The sequence below is a fragment of the Habropoda laboriosa genome, unplaced genomic scaffold (assembly GCF_001263275.1).
Source record: "Habropoda laboriosa isolate 0110345459 unplaced genomic scaffold, ASM126327v1 scaffold67, whole genome shotgun sequence".
NCBI lineage: Eukaryota > Metazoa > Arthropoda > Insecta > Hymenoptera > Apidae > Habropoda > Habropoda laboriosa.
In genome coordinates this window covers 643,354-663,757 of record NW_017100242.1, presented here as the reverse complement: position 1 = coordinate 663,757, position 20,404 = coordinate 643,354, and the positions used below count along the sequence as shown (strand labels likewise).

Here is a 20,404-nt window from a genome sequence, read left to right as displayed (position 1 = left end):
AGTAGTATGTTTAAAGGCTTTTCGCAACATACGTACCGATTGCCGATTACGATCTCATACGTTCTGAGCAAACAGGTAATTACCAGAGAGAAGTTCAGGTAATTTCTCTTTACTCTTAATAATTTTATGAAATTTCCTGTCTTTTTTTTCTATATATTAGGTGGAGTATTAGAAATGCTTGGAAATGATTTTCTAAGCTACTAGCGTTTCGAACCGACTTCGATATAACATCGCTGATTCAAAAGCGATCAGATTTCTCTGCAATATCGCGATAAAGCCGTTAGGTCGCCTAACGAGCGGTCAGTATCACTGAGGATTTTTCTTCTTTTTTTTTTTTTTTCATTCTGAAAATCAATTGCTTTTAGCCATTGCCACTTTCGTTCGCCCGAATATCCTGTCCATTAATCCTCAATAATTTCGTTATATCGTTCAACGCGTAATGACACACCCTTCGATTAAACGGCCAACTGGAAATATCCTGGTGTAATTTGATTATATCTTTCAAGAATTAATTCCAACGAATTCCTTCAATTTCTATGGCGAACCTTCGGCTCTTTAACGTTGTTTTAATTTTCTTTTCTTTTTTCTCGTCTCGAAATTATTCTTAACCCTTCATGGACACAACGGTACCGTTCCTAACAGAGAATTATTTTAGAGGTGATAAATAAGGTTTTTTTATTCTTAAGATGCGATTACTTTTTGTTGCTTTCTTGATACGGTGTTCGATGGAGAACACTTTATTAGCAGTGATAATAAAATACACAGCTAAATCCCTGGTCGAAATTTTATTTCGTTCCAAATTTGTATCATTTTTAAACAAGTTTCGTTTTATATTGAGATAAAAATAAATAGATTCATAAACATTTATTTGTTTTCAAAAGTATAAGAAGAATAGTAGACAAATCTATTTTGCCTTCGAAAAATCTCAACTTGTTCGCCATCGTTATGGACACATTTCTTTAAAATTTTTCTAAACACCCTGTATAAAGATTCTCCATATTCAACGTGTTAAATTATCCTAAAAATCGAACGTTCCAACGCCTTCACACCATTCAAACAGAAATCCCCGTGAAAAGGATCCAGGATACCGCCATAAAGGCATTCAGAAACGCGTGGAATTCCTCGAGTCGCACGTCGGCGCGAAATAAAACGCGCGTCCCGCAGAATATTCGAAAGTCGGTCGTCCCGAGGCCTCCAACTCGTCCCAGACCGCGTGGACACATGCATTTACCGTTTTCTTTTTCCTTTTTATTCTACGATTCCTCGAGGTGACCAAGAACGATCAGAGACGAAGCGCAAACCCACGCGATCCAAGTGTATCGTCGCTCGTGCGCAAACCGCAGTTTCCGGTTTAGAAAAACCGCGAATTTCGGCGAACAGGAAAGGAAGCGCGCGAGAATATCAAAACTGACACGACGAAAAGAAAACCGAACGAAGTGTGTGTGATCTAACGAGGAAAAGATCGTTTCGTATGTTCGAGGCAGAGCGTGGAATCGATGACAGCCGGTTTGTTTGAACAAGATTCACGTGGAACGAGGAAGAAAAGGAATCCTTTTGTTTGGAGCAACGACGATGAGACGTGCTGCGACGAAATATGAAGCCGTGTGGTATTAGTTAGTTAACTCGATGTCGGACGTAATGGAGTGAACTTTAAATACAGAGGTGTGGAACGGAGTAAATTTCGAGGCGCGATTGTGTATTTTTGTAGTTCGAATCGATGGAAATGGTGTGTAGAATTGTGGCGGATTGTTTAACGTTGGAAGGCGATAGAGAGGTAAACCGTTTCCGCAGTAAATCATTCTGGTTTCTATCGTTGTGGCGATGGAGTAAAGAAAGGCGAAGGTGTGGTATCTAAAAAACTGCCGAATTGGTTTCACGCTCGTCGAGAAGATCGATCGAAATATTAAAAAGGTATTATTCCAGAACGAATGTAGAGAACCAATATTGATAGCAGATTTATTGGCAGATTCGATCTCCAAATTATTCAACCCTCCGTATGCACTTCCTGTGTTACATAAAAACAACCAGAGGTACAATCGATATATCATCACAGGCGGTTGCCAAAAAATTCCCCCGATCATTCCCTACGATCCCAACTTTCTTTTGCAAAAAAATTCAGGAACTCCTTTCATACATCCTTCGATATTAAAAAAGCCACCCCAAAAAAGAGGACTATTTCTTGCCAAAAATTTTTCTCGATCATCCCCTCCAACTCTAACTTTCTTTTACTAAAAATTCATTCTTAAAAAAATCCCTCGAAGAAAGGAAACTGTATCTTGCCAAAAGTTTCCCTCGATCATCCCCTCCAACTCTAACTTTCTTTTACAAAAAATTTCAACGCACTGTGCAACTCCTTCCACACATCCTTCGTCGTTAAAAAAGTCCCTCAAGTAAAGGAAACGATCTTGCCAAAAATTTCCCTGGATCACACCCTCCAGATCCCACTTTCTCTTACCAAGGATTTCACTAGAAAAGTCTCCCAAAAGAAAAAAGAAAAAAAAAGAAAGGTGCATATATTCGGTACTCACTGGGGTCTCGACGAAGCAGAATCCTCCTCAGAATCCCTCAGTTCCTCCTCCTAGCACGCGTCCCTCCGTATGTACCCTTGTGCGACGTGCACGTCGCGTGGTTCGCCGCGGATGGAGAGTTTCGACCGGGAGCCGGTTTCGAGATGTATCGGCGGACGGGACGAGACGCTACGCGACGCGACGCGGCACGGGCGAGACAGAGAAGGGGAGGAGAGAGGAGGGAGGCGCACGTGGCGGGAAGGTAAAGCGCGGCCGCAAAAACGGCAGGCTACGACACGACCTCGCCGACGGTCGCAACGAGACTGAACTTCCAGCCAGGCAACCGCTCCAGCCTGGAAACAGCTGCTACGCCAGCCAGCGCCAGAAAACTACTCCGTCGCTTGGCGGACGAACCGACACACCGCGCCAAGTACATCTTCTGCTTCTGCTGATCATCGACTCTCTGGGGTGGTAGGGGCACCAGTAAAAAAATCTACGTTTCACCCTACCGAGACCGATGCTTCTCCTAGTATCGCCTATAGTTATCTCGGAAGGCGTATCGATGGAGACCGGAACAAGTTGGATTTTTTTTTTTTAGTTTGCTCTGGAAGTTTGATGATATTTATATGGGGTGCGTAACGTGAAGTCTCGTGGAGTAATTAGTTTGTGTATGGACTGGACTATCGTTAGGTTTCTAAATAGATTGTGTACTCTAGTGAGTTTAGGAATGATGAGGAATACTGTGAAATGTATTTTTCTATTGAAGAAACCCATTCTTGGTGGCCGTTTTAATGATTTTGGGAAATTATGTTTTGAAGATTTGTCTCTTCTATTGAAAACCGAAGAATTACGGGATAGTTTGTATGCACAAAAAGATATATGTTTCTTTACTAGATTTGGCTAGGGTAGAGGGTTGCTCCTGTCTCGATGCACAAATCATGAATGAAAATTGAAACAATAAAGCCTCCTGTGTTCACCATTACTTAAATACTACTCCACTGCGTACACTCTTCGCTGTATCGCCCAGATAATACAACAATTTACCCAAATTTTTCCTTCTTTCATCGCAGCCTTCGCAATTCCCCGTTGGAAAACCACGATACCAATTAAACATCGATTGGTTCGAATCCACCGAAGCAACCATTCCAAGTTCCATGGAAAAAGAAGCAAAGAAAGGGTCTGCCAGTGGCAGGGTGACGTATCGTAGCGGGAGGAGGGCCTCGAAAGTGTATATCGGGGCCATTACCTGAAAAAGCGAATACTCCCCTTCACTGACAGCTGCTCTCACGTGTAAATATTTACATTTCGTATGAGGCCCGGGGTCGTTCACACGAGAGGCAGCAAGTCCACGTCTGCTGGTTGCACACGAGACCGGCTGAATGCAAGAGCTGGCTGGCTGGGGGATGCAAATTTAGAACGACGAAGACGTGAAACGAGAAGGAGGAGAAAGAGGTACACACCTATCTCTCGAAGGCGTTCTCGATCGCCTCGTAAAATGTCCACGTAGAGCGAAGAGGAGGAAGGAGGAGGAGTGTTGGAAAGAAGCAGTGAAAGAACGTCGGTCTGAACATGTGTCAAAACTATGACCGTCGAACCGTCGTTCGGTCCAGTGCCACGATACCTTCTTCTTCCGTGTCACGATTCCGCTGATCGTCCCGGGCCTCGTAAAGATCCCCCGTTGAAATATGAGTGAAAAACGATCGAGAGAGCAGACTCGACGAACGATTCGATAAATCTTAACGCGTGTAGGATATACAGCGTTCTCTTCTAGACGTTCCCCGGGAGGAGGGATAGCCGCGTTGTAACCGTAGCAGCCTTTTATTGGCCGGGTGTTAATGTTGCCTTTACTACGTTCACCCCGTCATTTGACTTACCAGCCGCTAGTAAACCAGCACCTGTACGGGTTATTACGAAGAGTATCGTTGCGAGAACGCCCCGAACGCCATCGTTCAGCTACGTTTATTGGGCCAAATTCAGCAGAGAGAGAGAGAGAGATATGGAGAGAAGTTTCATTGGCTCTGGGTTGTTAAACAGTTTCGAACAAAATTTTGGCTTCTCCTTTCATCGGTTCAAGTTGAATTGGAATTTTGAGTAGTTTGAATTTTGGAATAAAAATTTATTCGAATATTACCTAAGACTGTCGTCGAACGAACGAGCATAGACGTGGACGCAGGCGTTCGAAGCTGGTGCCACACTGATAAGCAAGCGTTCAGAGAGATGTCTGTGGCCTGCGTGGCCACCTAAAGCTTATCAGTGCTTTAAACCACGATTTAGACCATGCTGTAGTATGGACTTGCTTACAACTGCTCGACGGACCACGCAAATATTAACCAAGTCGCTATCTTCGGCGGAGGGTTCCTGCACAGTGTTGATGTCTAACCTTCCTGTTAGATCTGCTCCTTTTAACTTTGTTTAGGAACTCTTTTCGATCTCGAACGACGGCTTAAAAGATTCCTGGAGTAATTTGTAATTTGTTTCGCAATTAAAATCCACCACACTCCAATACTCGCTATAAGTGATCCCATAAGTTCGCAACGAAAGCGAAAAATCTTTCAATTTTAAAATCAAAGAAGTCTTATAAATAATAAAAAGTGATAGAAAATTGTGGGACTAAAAGTCGATTTTTTTAAATATTCATCCAAATTTCCGTGTAAAATTCGACACGAACATACAGGGTGAAGTAATTTGAATATCGGAACATGATAAATCTTGAAGAACTTCAGTTGTGAACCAAATTACTCCGCCAATCCAATATCTTTTCCATTAGACTATCCTATTAGAAGTTCCTTTCACTTCTAATACCCACCTTTTCCACGGATTGCTTTTCTGCCTGCAATTCACCCCCTGCCTCCTCCACCTGAAGAAGACGGCTCGAATATGCAGCATCGAAGGAACATAAATATCTCACCTGAGCTAGAGACCGCCCACTCGAGCCGGTCTCCGCAATATCGCAAATATTCTGGCGCCATCGAGCTCGAAGCTGGTGTCTAAATAAATAGCCGATCGGAGGAGGACTTAGTTATGCATGCGACTCGGTCAAAGCTGAAGCCAGCGTTCGCTTTTCAGAACGACGACCGGTCGGTCCGAACAAGTGGCTGTGCCACGTCGATAGTCTGCAAGAGCTACGATTTGTTTCGCGCGAGATGACACGCGGATGGACCGAGACGAGTGGTAAAAAGAGGAGAATTATTTCAGCGACGTCGAGTGGAACACGGTGGTGGACTCTGGAGGAGCTTCGGGCTCTTCAAGAGCTGTGATTGTGGCCTGAGTTATGTCACTTAATCGCTCAAGGTTAAGATTTCTTTACAGTGAAGTATTGTCGAGAGGTATTTTAAGTACAAAAAGATAGGAAATTTGAGAGGAAGAGGGAGAGTGAGGAAATGGTTTGTACTTTAGAGGATCCTGAGTGCCGGAGGAGTTCTAATGGTGGTCCAAATGAAATTTTAAATATACCGGAATGCTTCCTTGCGTGTGTAACGAGTATCAAAAAGTATTGTAAGAAAGATTACGAGAAGAAGAGAAAATTAATTGGGAAAGAATGGTGTAAATTAGTAAAGATTCTTCAGGAAATAAAGGAGACCTACCCCAACATCAGAATTACATTTTGTTATAATTATAAGTCTCATAGCGAGGTCGTAAAATCGGTTAGGCGTCAAAGTAAACATGTTTTAGCTGCCGGGACCCGAAAATTGACAGAGATACGAGCAGATAAGTACTTGAAACCATTGTCAGGACCGTACGAAGAATTCTTGTATCCAGCGAAAGTCAACTGATTCTAATATATTTACTGAAAACTGCATGCAGCTAGGACAAATTAGGGTTTCTCCCTCTGGGGGAAGCCGCTTTTGGAAGTACGGTTACAGGTAAAGGTCTTATTGATGTCTTTAGCATCTTAGTTTATCTACTCGTGTTATATACAGATAGAAAGTGCAAAAAGATTGTGTAGCTTTAATATTAACATATTTTCCATTTGTAAATGAAATACCATTTTCTACTTGAAGTACCAAAGTTTATTGTTGGAACCCTCAAACAGACTGCAACACACGGCCTTGAGTGCCGCAACATCAATCGGTGCCGATTCTTCAGAGTTTAATTTACGACCTCGCTATATTGTGGCCCCAACTATATATTTTCGTCGTTTGAACGTGAAACCAAAGGTAAGCATTTCTACAGTCGATTGCAATTTCGAGAATGGTCCACTTGCAAATGGTATTCGCGATAAATTCGTGAATTTCGAGGAGCATTGTACGCAGAGAGAAGGAAACTTGGAACTGTTGGTACTCTATAACCTTCGATCGCAACACGAATCTCCGGATAATCGAGATGTACGTAGAAATTGAAGAAAATAGAAAGGGCGCAAAGTGTGAGCCATCGTGTATTCAGAAGCGACAAACTTCGTCTTTAGATCCCCACCAACTGCACTTTACGATAATCGAAATGGACACGATCCCCTCGTTGCATCTAACGATCTATTATTACGGAATGAGGGAACTTCCAGAAGCATAGGATGTCACAACGTGATATAGTAAGGAACGATGGGTACTTTGTCCGGTTACATTTTCGTACGATGTTCAAGAAAATGACAAGTATTAATCAGAGTATGTTCCATCCAGCGTGAACATGCTAATTTCGCGAAAATGCGAGCCCTCTGTAATTATTCTGTTCTGTCAGCTGGCCGCTCGCGCGAACATGCTTTCGCCTATCGCCGTAGTCTCTATTCCTTGTTCCACCTGGAGGCATAATTAAAGTCTCGTAGATCATGCATAAACGTACACCGATGGCACATAATGACGACGCTTGAACGAGTTCGTCATGGGATAATCGCCTTTGAGGATCTGGAAACCCTGTCGTTTTAACAGAAACCACTTAGAGTTGTCAGAATTATAGGCTACTCTGTTCATGAGTAGCTGTGTCCATTAATTTATGCGGAATTAAAAATTAATAAACTAGCATTTAAGAAATATAGCGTACGGAAATTATTATTCAAGCGAATTTCTTAACAGAGAATGTTTTATTTCAGCCCTTCCGTAATCAGCGGTGCGCAAGGTCCCACTTAAGGTACTCGAATAAAAATTCACGTCCATTTAGTATCCATTATAGATCGGTGTATAAATAAAAAAGAAATTTTTAAAGAAAATAATTTAGTCACGATAGGGTTAACACTTTTGAAGAATCGAAAGAATCACCGGGAATCTATATGACACTACTGCTGTTTCGAGAAGAAAAATGAATCGATGAGGGCGCGAGAGTGTTTCCAAGGGTGAATTATGAACGCTATAGGGGCAGGCGTTTCTTGTATTTTCAGAAAAAAGTACCCTCAGAATTTCCAAAATATTTCACTCAGGCTTACGAGCACAGACCACAGTAGTCCCCATGAATAATACCGTACACTCAGAAAACTTTTTCCACCGTTTTCATATTCAGAATTCCACATATTACCCGCTACGCGTGTGTCTCACGGCTGAGTTTCCTACGAGTTTATTGGAAAAGCTGAGGTGACGCTTCCAGACGTATTCTCCCGGCTTTCGCGGAAACGAGGGAACGCAGGGAATCTCTTGCTTTTATCATTAACCACAAGCACGCAAGAATGTTAGGTCTGATAGGGTACGTTAAAAGGTGGCACGCGAGATAAAGACGGAGAAGGTTAGATGCGGGGAATGTGTGTCGAGTAGTCTGCGACACTTTCGAATCCGTAACAGGGCTGCACAGTGCTGGAGGAGCGTTGCTGCGCTTTATAAATAATGCAGGCACAAAGTAGAGATGAACAGAAGCACGGTAACGGCCGTGTTAAATTCGCAATGCAAATTTTACGGGGAAACTTCCGATCGGCATTGGTACCGTCTCACGACGAATTTTTCTTCACCCTATCAATAATTTAACCTCACTTCCTAACTCCCTTCATCCTTTTAAGAAGTTCGACCACCTCTGATAGGTTTGACAAATCGATACTTTTTGGTTTCTGTTATTTCTTTTCTACGTTGATATTTTCTATGGTTAAACATTTTCGTTCAACCAGGCATTGTAATTTCCCTATTGAAATAAATAAATCGCTGCTGAAAACAATTTAGAGTGTTATTTGAATCAGTAAATTACGGAGAATATTATACAGTTTTTTTTTAAGTGTACGTGCATATATCCACGCAGGATATCTGGCGTCTTCATCTCGCCGTTTCGCTTTCTTTCAATAAGAATAGAATACATTTACACCGAGCGAGAATGGATTGACGTGTCCACAATGAATACGTTTGTTCGAAGGTAACTCATGTGGCAAGGTGTAGAATACGCTTGAGCTGCGTTCTTGATCCCGCCTGGACTGATAGTGAGATATATCTAACTTGAATTGCGTGGTTTATGACTAACAGAAAAGGTGAGAAAAATGCGACGAAATTTGATGTTACTTATTGTTAGTTCGCTTGGTAAACACAGCAATAAAGTATTTTTTCACTCAGTCGTGTCTCAATTGTGATAGGAAGATGTAACGTAAATAATTTCCCAATTTATCGTATATTTATGTAGCTTTATTCTTTACAAAAATGTAACTTCCATTTACATGCTTTCGATTGATCGTGCAAATTTAAGGTTAGGTGTATTCCCGTGTATGTATTTCTTATATTGGACTGGTCCAAAAGTTGGTGTAATTTTAATTGTATAAATTTAACTGAATACAGATTTCTGAATCTTAAGTTAGAAAAATATGCGATAGAATTAGTTCACCTCGAACTCTTGGTCAACCTAATATGCATCGTGGAATTCTCCCCACGATGACTTCGGTAAAGTATAGTACCGGGTGACGTATGGGTTCGTCGAATCGAACCATTCATCTTTTCCCCGGTTTAAAACATCCCCTCCGCGTTTATTCTTGCAGGTAAGAAGTAACTCACGCTGCTCACGTGCTGGGCCCACGTTAGACGAGCGTTCCCCGTCTCATTTACCAATAGACAGATCGGATTACCGGCGGACCACCAACGGATAGAGAGCAAGAGTTACTTTACGCTGAATTAGGTCACCTGTTCCTCCGTTCTCTACAGACAGGAAGTCGTTGAAGTTCGTCGATTACGCGCGGCACACCCCCCTTAGTTCATTAAAACCTGGTGTACACTAGGGCGCGTTTTTAACGAGCTGCTCGTTGAATCGAAAAATAAATAAAAAAGAATACACGTTTTATGCACAAAACCTGTTCCAAGTATTCAACCATCGTGTCTGTGGTTATTTATACAAAGCCACGCGTCTACGTGAAATTAAACTGTGCGACTTAATGAAAACGAAGCATAACCGGTCGCGTGAAAGCGTAGGAAAGATGGCGGAGGGGGCAGCTTGCCCGCCTTATTTCCTTCTGAATCGTTAAGCAGTCTGTCTCCTTCGACGATTAGCTCATCTTCACCCTTGCGGCGTTTTCGTTCGCGACGACAAAGCCACGGCATATCCCGGATGCGATGATTATCGTTAAGAATCAGCGAGTCTTACCGGCCCCTTACTCTCGCCAATCTATCTACGTGTCTCTTTCTTTCGTTCGTTTGCTTGTCATCGTCTCTATCCTGTCTTCGAGACAGGACAACCACGTGCGCCCTGTCAGGGCCCACGCGACACCCATTACAGACAATCGGCCCTTCAAATGTGCTTTAAACGGCGCGGACGATTCTTCAATCTCGCCATGGAATGCGTCTTCAGCAAGTGGTCACGCTTGCCGGAATTATAATATTATCTAGTTGGAGCGCGACCGGACAAGAAGAATCACCGGCTCGTTATGCAACAATGTGCGTATTCTCGCGTCGTCGATCAGCGCAGATTGTCGTTACAAATGAGATGGGCGTAGCCGCCCGACCATGGTTATTATAGCGTGAACATCGATTTTGTATTTTCTTTTCTGTCTCGTACGTAGAATATTGATGGGAACGTTATTTGAATATAAATTATATCGCGTAAATTGTTCTAACGGAATAGTGTTATCTTTCAGAAACTGTTTTACTCACTTACACTCGTGTACAATATATTTTTGGTACAGTATAAAATTACTTTCCTGTTTACACGCGCACGAAATATTACAGTACTCGCAGCTTACGTTTTATACCGTGCATTATATCACACGATACGATTACTAGTATGATACAAATGTTCGGGCGTCTCGTTCTGCCGAGAAACTTGCGGAACGTGTTTGCCTCTATGATAAAAAAATTCGGTGACAGAAACATTCGTTAAAATCTTCCTAGTTACAGGTGCACATTGATTACGTCGCTATTTTTTTCATACGTCGTTTGAGAAATTTGATGGTAGGCATGTACAGTCGTAAGAGAATCGATTACATAGAAATATTAAGTAAAATCAGCTTAATATTATTCAAAGTTCGTATATGTTAGCTTAATATTTCACATAGGGAAAAAGGATGTTGATAACTTCCACCAGCACCGTCGATCGATGAATAAAATTTCTGTTATATATGATAAATAAATTTCTTTCTTCTATAACAAAATAAGTAATACGCTTTAAGCATTTGCCGTTTGAACTCAATACTGTGGTTATGGACAATAAATAAAATTACAGAACGTAGCAAAATAAAGTTTAGATCCTCTACAGAATTGAAAAGAATATTGATTGCGCGAATACAAAATATCAATCCTATTTACGAAAATTTTCTGTGTGTGTGCTTTTTTAAATTAAAAACATGTACCCGTTAATATTCTAAATTATACAAAATTCAATTTGGACGGGGAATCTTTTGGCACATAGTGGTCCATAGCATAATGGCACTTTCCAAAGCCACTTTTTTTTACAAGTGTATAAATTAATCATATTGATATTTTATCTCTTTAAAGTTGCTCTACTATGTCATGATCGTTTTTGTAAGATGTTTGTTTAAAACTAGCTTTTTGTGAATGTTTCGTCCTTTGTAATTCTTTCGCGAAGTACATTATAGTTTTTTTAAGTCCTTCAGCTAAAGGAACCTTTGGCTCCCAATTCAAATATTTCTTAGCTCTACTTATATCAGGTCTTCTTCTTTGTGGGTCATCCTCGACCGCAGCAAGCTCGACTATTTTACTATTTGTACCAACTAGATCTTTGATTATAAGAGCAAACTCTGTAATAATTAAAATCCATTGTATATCTCATACAGGGTGTTTAATTGATCACACCAAGAGTGTTCAATGACACTATATTTACCTTCTATCGTACGCTCTACAGGATTTCCAATATTGATTGGTTGAGAGTAATTAGACGCCATTAAAGCGACTAATCCATCGACTAAGTCTGACACGTATTGGAAAGATCGTGTCTGCTTTCCACTGCCGTATATCGTAATTGAATCATTCTGTAGTGCTTGCAGAATGAAATTTGAAACTACACGACCATCGTTCATATGCATTCTAGGCCCGAAAGTATTGAAAATTCGGGCAACCCGTACCGAGACACCCTCTTGTCTCATGTACGCGTAACTCAAAGTTTCGGCGACACGTTTTCCTTCATCGTAACAAGCTCTTGGACCTACGGAAATCAAATTATGAATTTTTACGTGTATTGCAACTAAACGAAGTTGTCGTAAATTTGATGTACCTATAGGATTCACATGTCCCCAATAAGTTTCTGATTGAGGATGTTCATTAGGATCTCCATAAACTTCAGATGTACTAGCTATTAAGACTCTTGCACCTACTCTTTTTGCAAGACCTAATATGTTTATTGTGCCTAAAGTATTTGTTTTTATTGTTTTAACAGGATTAAGCATATAGTGAGGTGGACTAGCTGGACTGGCAAGGTGATATATTTCATCAACTTCTAAGTAAAGGGGTCTGACAATGTCATGGTGAACAAGCTCAAAGTTTTCATGGCCAACCCAATGTTCAACATTGCGTTTTCTTCCAGTAAAAAAGTTATCTACAACTATCAGTTCATGGCCAGCAAGCATTAAACGGTCTACTAAATGTGACCCAACAAAACCTGCTCCACCTGTAACCAGTATTCTTTTTCTGTTCTTGTAATTGAGAAATTTGACTGTTGGAAAGTCCTTTGACACTCTGTTCTCAATTTTAGCCTCAAGATGTTGTAGTTTACCCTCTAATTCACGAATTCGTATTTTTGCTTCTTCTATATCTTTAATGTCAGGATAGCGTACATCTTCATCAGCCTCTTGAATCTTCTCAGATTCAATTTCATTTATGTCTCCTAGATGTGACTTACGATCCCGTGGATGAACTCGAAGGAAAGATTGTTCTTCCTCTGGATTGACTAATGTTTTGTAAAATCCTAACACTGCAATATATTAAACATACGTGACATTGATGTTATCGCTCAAGGATGAACGATTACAGCTGGTAAGGAAACGCCGAGAATAGCAGAATTTGCGTGAAACATTATTACCTAATATTATACAAATCACGGAAAAGGCAACCTGTTTCATCTTTCGTGGCGTGAGAACCATGCTTTAACATTGCACATGTCATCGAAGATATTCACGTTACTTTCCTCCTCGATCTGTCACAGATTAACACCGTACTACAGTACGGTGAAAGCGATAACGTTCGACTGCGACGAGTATGTCATTTTCCGATTTCCATGATTAAAAAACATAACCTCTTACATCACCACATTATTAAATCGTGAAATTCACAATTTTGGAGTACTGTTTCATTCAATTATTGACGTAATGTCGGTGCTGCTATCTGAGCACCCAAACGCAAACGTTTCACGGATTTTGTTTCTTATTGTCTGTTTGGTCTGACGTATCGTGAGCCGATAACTTAACCTCAAAATTTTAGTGAACACTCACGCACGCGCAGATGCTGTTTTTTGATTGATATATAAGGCTGTGGCAGTACAAAGGAAACATCTCAAGTAGTTTTTCTGGAGTCGCGGTGGCAGTGGCATTTGAAATATGGCAGAGGTCATTGATTGTAATTTTCCTGTTTGGGGCCTTTTACCTAAAAAAGAAACTGGTGTCACTCAATTTCTAACCAAATATCCCGAATATGATGGTCGAGGAGTCATCATTGCAATTTTCGATTCAGGAATTGATCCTGGGGCTCCTGGTATGCAGGTAAGTAAGGTTTTATATAGACACACCTCGCGTTTGTCCAAATCACTGCTTTTCCTGTCATCTTTTTTTTTTTTAATTTAAATTTTGCCCAAATATCTTTGTCTTTCCTGAAAATTTTATATTGTCAAAAGTCTCGGCTTAACGGGCGCGTTTATTTCATTCATGGATTTCTGTTTGTTTTCCCTGTATATGATACGAAAACCTTTGAATAATTTAACGTTAAATCAGAAAGTATACGTAGCGCAATTTCGGTCTTTTATCTCCGTTCTTTGCCTTTATTTTCATTTATATTTGCCTCAGAAATTTCTGTCATGCTGTAATGTAATCATTGATAGCCATTGTATATTTGTTTCTTTCTACATTAGCAATAAAATTTAAAAATTGTTTATTGTGTGAATTCTTTGGTTGTTAAGTACTAAAATGTAATGCATTAGTCATCCCTTTTTATAGTTAAGCTTCATGAATTCATGTTTGTCATTCTTTGTTACATGATAATATTTGTAGAATGATATAGCAAATTTTTCTTTGATAATTAAAACAAATTAAATTTGAATAAAATAAAATGTTCATTTTTATAATAAATTTACTTCATATAGGAAACTTCAGATGGAAAACCAAAAATTATTGAAAGGTATGACTGCAGTGGAGCTGGAGATGTAGACACCAGTAAAGTTGTACAGGCACCTGATGGATACATAATTGGCATAACTGGCCGTAAATTGAAGGTATAATTCAAATGGTGTTTTGTTCACTGTGAAAGTAATCATAACCAAGATGTTTGATTAACTTGATAATATTTAATATGATGGTTAATAAAAAGAATAATTTTTTTTCAGGTTCCATCCAACTGGAAAAATCCCACAGGAGAATATCACATTGGAGAAAAAAATTTATATTCATTATATCCAGGAAAATTAAGAGAAAGAGTATTACTAGAAAGAAAAAAACGTTTATGGGATAATTGTCAAAAATCTGCTCTTGCAGAAGCATCTAGAGAATTACAAGTAAATAAATTAGTTGTATTTTGACTGTACTTAATACATATGTTAGGAATAAGACATTAATTAATTTGTCTCATGTGCAAACAATAGTGACTTATACATCAATTTAAGAACAAATTCGTAAATAGGCTTTTAGACCATGTGATCCAAAGATAGGGTTGTTGTGGGTATGTTGAACCATGCAATCAAATGAGGCCGGTTTCACAATGTGTCACAGTGATCTGTATCTAATGCTATATTTATAATTGGCAGTTTGATCTACTGTAAAGCTATTGATTCATTACATAATAGAGTGTCACGTTTTTTATACTGTGTAATAGTATGTTTAAAAACAAGAAAACGGACTTAATTAAAATACAAGCAGCTATTCTGTAAACATGTAATTTTTAGTAAAAATAAGAACAATTTGATTTTTATGCTATACAATTATTGTACATAGGAATTTGAAGCAAAAAATCCACAATTAGCCAATTTAAAAGAAAGGCTAGATAAAGAGGAACTTGAAGCAAGAGTTGAAATATTGAATAATGTTGAGAAAAAATATTCTGATGTAGGACCTACTTATGACTGTGTTGCTTTTCATGATGGTGAAGTTTGGAGGTAAAGATATATGTAGGATACTTTTGCATTTACAGATGTATTAAAATATTTTTTTCTATGAATATTAGCATTTAATTTAACCCTTTATATTTTTTGTTAAAGAGCATGTATTGACACTTCAGAAGAAGGTAACTTGGAAGCTGGCGTTTTCCTAGGGGAATACACTAAAACAAGGCAGTATGCACCCCTCATACCAGAGGATCAACTAAATATTAGTATTAATGTTCATGATGATGGAAATACGTTAGAAATTGTTAGTCTATGTTGTAAGTATCCACGAAATTAATTCTACAATTGCTTGTTTGTTCATTGGACTAATAATTAATCTTGATGTGTTGCAGCAAGTCACGGCACACATGTAGCTTCAATTGCAGCGGCATATTTTCCTGATAATCCTGAATTAAATGGTGTAGCTCCTGGTGCTCAAATTATTTCATTAAGTGTCGGAGATGGCCGCATTGGTACAATGGAAACAGGAACTGCGGTAGTACGGGCAATGATACATGTAATGAAACACAAAGAGAAAATACACGTAATAAATATGAGCTACGGAGAACATGCCCATTGGTCTAACTCAGGAAGAATAGGAGAATTAATGAACGAAGTTATTGACAAATACGGAGTAACGTGGGTATCATCTGCTGGTAATCTTGGTCCAGCTTTATGTACCATTGGTTAGTTGATAAGAATATTCGAAACTTTTACATATATACTTCAAATATTTACATCTTGTGAAATATCTATTTTTAAATCATATAGGAACACCGCCAGATATTAGTTCTAATAGCGTAGTTAGCGTTGGCGCCTACGTTTCTCCTGATATGATGGTAGCTGAATATTCTTTAAGAGAAAAAATGCCAGGCATGTCATACACCTGGTCATCTCGTGGCCCGATGATCGATGGCGGAGCTGGAATTACCGTATGTGCTCCAGGAGGAGCTATAACGAGTGTTCCCAATTTTACATTAAGAAAAAGTCAACTTATGAATGGTACAAGCATGGCTGCACCACATGTAACTGGAGCTATTGGTAAATTGATGTTTAGTAAGATATAAAAATAGTATATCAATAAAAAAAAAGGTTATTTTTACATGTGTTTTATGTTACAGCAATACTTATATCGGGACTTCTTGCTAAAAATTGCCCATATTCCCCGTATAACATAAAAAGGGCACTTGAAAACACAGCATTATACATAACAAATTTGGATCCTTTTGCACAGGGTTCAGGATTATTACAAGTCGAACGTGCGTTCGATAATCTTGTTACTTATAGCAATGTGACTGAAAGGGATGTAAGATTTACTGTTAACTGTGGTCCGAATAACGCGAAAGGAATTCATCTGAGAAGCGGCGTCATTGATCGGCCGAAAGATTATGCCATTACTGTTGAACCTGTATTCCTTAATAGTGAACAAACCGGTATAACTTTATACGTCTGTTAATGCAATACTATATATTTTAATTGAGTGTCATTTGTTACAATATTTGGATGATTTATAGACCCAGCACTCAAAATCGCTTTCAACTTGAAATTAACTCTGGTATGCGATGCATCTTGGGTGCATTTTCCAACACATCTCGATTTAATGAATATGGTTCGTGCGTTCGCTATCAAAGTTGACGCTTTTAATTTACCTGAAGGTGTTCATACAACTAAGTAAATATGCTTGGAATAAAATTAAAATATTCTTTGTACACTCGCAATGCATAACATCGATGTTAATCGTCTTTTACAGTGTCAGAGCTTATGATGTAACAGACGTTGCAAAAGGACCAGTGTTCCAAATACCAGTTACTGTAGTGCAACCACAAACACTGCCAAAAACTGCGATCCTTCCAGACTTATCGTATACAAATATTTTATTTAAACCTAACACAATACGCCGACACTTTATTCTCGTACCAGAAGACGCAACATGGGCGGGTAAATATTTTTTACGATATTTATTATATATGTATGAACGTCCATAATTAATATTTTAATGTAATTCAATTTAGTTATTAGATTGAAGAGTTCAGAAAAAGATAAACACGGAAGATTTGCGATTCACACTGTACAATTGAAACCTCGTTTGTCCTGTAAGACTCTCGAAGCTAATAAATTGTATACTGTCACCTCCCAGTCAGAAATTGTTCACCCATTTGCTGTTCAGGTATTAAAAATTTTTCCAATCAATTTTAACACGTCGAAATAATATTTTAATTGTAAATACATATCTGTTTTATTCTTAGGGAGGATTGATCTTAGAAGTGGTTGTCGCGAAATATTGGGCAAACATAGGTGACATGTTAGTCGATTATTTTATAGAATTTCATGGTCTTCACATGATCAATGGAAATCTTACAATGCAATCTGGAGATGGAGTAAATCGCTTAGAAGTACGAAGTTCCCTCAGAAATGAAGAAGTAGTTCCCTGTATTTCTCTCAAATCATCCGTGCAAATATTAAAGTGTGTGGAAAAAAAATTCTTTACACGATATTCACCAATAAAAATGAATTACTTTGATCCAATGTTTTTTTCTTCTGATGTTACAGACCCACTGACGCAAAGATCGCTCCTTTAAGAGAACGAGATATTATTCCACCATCGCGACAAATTTATGAATTGCAACTATCGTATTCGTTCCACTGTGCAAAATCAGCTGAAGTTACTCCAAATGCAGCACTGCTCAGTGATTTATTGTACGAAAGTGAATACGAGAGTCAATTGTGGATGATTTATGATAGCAATAAACAACTGATTTGTTGCGGAGATGCGTACCCATCTAAGGTAAGTATCACTTATGAATTAACGGTAAGAAATAAAAAAGTGACACGATTTTTTATTGCAGTATGCTAATCAAAAATTAGAGAAAGGCGATTACACATTAAAACTGCATGTACGTCACGAAAAGAAAGACTTACTCGATAGATTAACGGAAATGCCGTTTCTTTTAAGTCACAAGCTAAGTAATCCAATTAATCTAGACGTTTATGCCAGTCAGTCACAAGCTCTTATTGGTGGCAAGAAAATGATAGCAGCTTCAGTTCCACCTGGTCACATCCTTCCTTTGTATATTACACCTATATCCAATGAAAACAAGTAAGTGTTTTACCCTAAACATAATTTTCTCTTTTACAAAGTATGTTTGACAAACGTTGCAAAATATGGTTCACTATAAAATGTTAAATAAAATATACATTTCATATAAATAGATATGAGTTACATGTAGTTTATGTTTCTTCATAAAAATATTCTATATTCATTTTGCATATGTGTAGTATATATTATGTTCTTATATGGATAAAAAATGGTATTCCGATGTACATTAATCATATTTATTTTTTTAAATATATCTTACGATAAAAATATAGAACAATTTTACGGGAATTATTCTATATTTTTTAAGTTTTTTACATAAACAAATGAAATGTTTTAAAAATATTACTAAGAAAATTTTCTTTCTTTTTATTCTACATTGCAGCGCTGAAAACAAGTAAGTTTATAGCATATTTGTAAACATTTTTAAACATTTACATGCTTTCAATCCGAAAGAATTATTAATTTTCTTGAAGCAGATATTTGTTTAAAATAATATCGTTTTGTGCATTGCTTCATTGCATCTGCATTTTAAATCAATTCAAACATATATAGACAACTATTTCTTTTCAAAATTATCGCTTGCATTTTAGACTTTAATATTTATATTGTAATTCCATTTTTCCTTCAGCTTTTTTAAACATATTTTATATGCTACTTAAGCTTTATTTTACATGCATTTATACCTTGCACATAATGCTTTCTATATGCTTTTTTACATGTAGAAAAATGCTATACACTTCCTGTTTATCTGAGTTTTATTTGATAGCTGCATGTTTCACTTCGTTTATAACTACTTTTTGTAGTGAAATATTTTAAGCACTATCTGATATTAATTTACTTGGGAAAAAGTTAATTTTCTATTTCGATTTTAGAGTTCCCAGAGGTGTCGCTTTAGGAAATATCAGTTACTTACAGGGTTCATTAACCTTCTGCAAAGATGACAATGGAAAAAAAGTGGATTGTCACACATTTAAATATATCCTCACCGAACCAACGAAGAAATCTAGTAGCAGTAGCAGCAGTCCTTATAATTCAACAAACAAAGAAAAGACTACCAAATGGAATGAATACAATGAAGCACTTAGGGACTTCAAATGCACTTGGCTCACAAAACTGGGTAATCAGATTTTTCATTCATCTAAAATTAGTATAGTGTATAAATATATATTATGTACAGTAGCACTATCATCACGTAAATGTTTTGTTTTTCTTTCCGGTCTCAATTCGACAAAAATAGCGCCTTCTACGAGTAAGTTGTTAGTGTGTGTTACAAAGTTACTCCAAAATTTCTGTTTTGAAGCCCGATGCAGCTCTATTTAAACGATTATCAAATTTTTTGATTACCATCTGTTTTGTTCCAATGCACGATTACGTATTATATAACAAATAATTTACTTTGGTCTCTCTTCCTTTGTGACTGACGTTAAAAAAAAAAATATTTATAATAATATTTACAGCTTATAAATATGATTCCAACATGAACACAATTTGTTCACAATATTGAATGCTGTGAAACAATATTCATACATCATATACATTTGTTCCAAACGTTTATACAAAGCCTGTTCTTTTCTTTATTACACCGACGTACATTTTCACCTATATATTGTGTTGGAAATAGAACTAATTTGTTATCGTTAATCACAGAACCCGGAGAATATGCAAATCTACTGTATGGAGAGTTGAAGAATCTATTCTCGGATCATTTGCCCGTTCACACTGCCATGCTGATTTCTTTGGATTCACCTGAGGCTCGACGTCACGTGCCACACGACGATATCTCAGACGAATCTGTTTCTTTGGCGAACCAAATAGTTACTGTCGCTGATGCTGTGATTACCAATATAGATCAAGACAAACTCTTGGCTTACTATGGCTTAAAGAGCGATCAACGTGATGATGCGGCAAAGATTAGAACAACTATGGAGAAACAGAAGTTCAGTTTGATAAAAGCACTAGTAAAGAAGGGATGTGCATTAGCGCGACTTTACGTACACAGTGCGAAAAAGGGAGAGGGAGATCGCCAACAGTTTGAACATTTATTAGAGAGCGTGACACATCATTGGCAAGAAGTACAAAAGTTCGCTGAACCAACTGACATGAAGGCAAGATGTTTTGCATATGAAAAATGGTTGTACTGTTGTTTAACAACTATATTTATAAAAATAAAATATCTCTGTGTATT

The 20,404-nt window shown here is 38.1% G+C and overlaps 3 protein-coding genes across 3 annotated transcripts in view; 1 reads left to right on the top strand and 2 right to left on the bottom strand.

Annotated features, from left to right (window-relative positions):
• LOC108572088 (extracellular sulfatase SULF-1 homolog) overlaps positions 1 to 2,802 on the bottom strand; it is a 107,085-nt gene extending 104,283 nt beyond the window's left edge. Inside the window, exon 1 of the mRNA XM_017934279.1 lies at positions 2,529 to 2,802. The gene's annotated coding sequence lies outside the window, so the exon portion shown is untranslated. The remainder of the gene's footprint in view (positions 1 to 2,528) is intronic.
• An 8,342-nt stretch (positions 2,803 to 11,144) lies between these two features.
• On the bottom strand, positions 11,145 to 13,091 carry LOC108572073 (UDP-glucuronic acid decarboxylase 1). The gene is made up of 4 exons (XM_017934260.1): positions 12,858 to 13,091; positions 12,054 to 12,749; positions 11,664 to 11,984; positions 11,145 to 11,580 (listed from the first exon to the last, which is right to left on the bottom strand). The coding sequence occupies exons 1-4, from the start codon at positions 12,916 to 12,918 to the stop codon at positions 11,312 to 11,314; spliced, it is 1,347 nt and encodes a 448-aa protein (XP_017789749.1). The 5' UTR covers positions 12,919 to 13,091; the 3' UTR covers positions 11,145 to 11,311.
• Positions 13,092 to 13,357: 266 nt separating this feature from the next.
• Positions 13,358 to 20,404, top strand: part of LOC108572072 (tripeptidyl-peptidase 2-like) — a 21,457-nt gene continuing 14,410 nt past the window's right edge. The window contains exons 1-17 of the mRNA XM_017934259.1: positions 13,358 to 13,533; positions 14,130 to 14,258; positions 14,370 to 14,537; positions 14,974 to 15,134; positions 15,237 to 15,400; positions 15,476 to 15,808; positions 15,894 to 16,163; positions 16,244 to 16,555; positions 16,637 to 16,793; positions 16,873 to 17,060; positions 17,135 to 17,289; positions 17,369 to 17,586; positions 17,673 to 17,907; positions 17,969 to 18,219; positions 19,092 to 19,336; positions 19,867 to 20,324; positions 20,398 to 20,404. The exon at positions 20,398 to 20,404 is cut by the window's right edge and continues 162 nt beyond it. Of these exons, the coding sequence (XP_017789748.1) occupies positions 13,372 to 13,533; positions 14,130 to 14,258; positions 14,370 to 14,537; positions 14,974 to 15,134; positions 15,237 to 15,400; positions 15,476 to 15,808; positions 15,894 to 16,163; positions 16,244 to 16,555; positions 16,637 to 16,793; positions 16,873 to 17,060; positions 17,135 to 17,289; positions 17,369 to 17,586; positions 17,673 to 17,907; positions 17,969 to 18,219; positions 19,092 to 19,336; positions 19,867 to 20,324; positions 20,398 to 20,404 (3,613 nt within the window). The 5' untranslated portion in view covers positions 13,358 to 13,371. The remainder of the gene's footprint in view (positions 13,534 to 14,129; positions 14,259 to 14,369; positions 14,538 to 14,973; positions 15,135 to 15,236; positions 15,401 to 15,475; positions 15,809 to 15,893; positions 16,164 to 16,243; positions 16,556 to 16,636; positions 16,794 to 16,872; positions 17,061 to 17,134; positions 17,290 to 17,368; positions 17,587 to 17,672; positions 17,908 to 17,968; positions 18,220 to 19,091; positions 19,337 to 19,866; positions 20,325 to 20,397) is intronic.

What these genes read in the sequence shown, in the direction of transcription:
- LOC108572073 (XM_017934260.1), bottom strand. Translation starts at nt 12,918, where the DNA reads ATGGTTCTCACGCCACGAAAGATGAAACAGGTTGCCTTTTCCGTGATT. An exon ending in CGTGATTTGTATAATATTAG is followed by an intron (nt 12,750 to 12,857) that starts GTAATAATGTTT and finishes AATATATTGCAG; the next exon opens with TGTTAGGATTTTACAAAACA. An exon ending in TGTAGAGCGTACGATAGAAG is followed by an intron (nt 11,581 to 11,663) that starts GTAAATATAGTG and finishes TAATTATTACAG; the next exon opens with AGTTTGCTCTTATAATCAAA.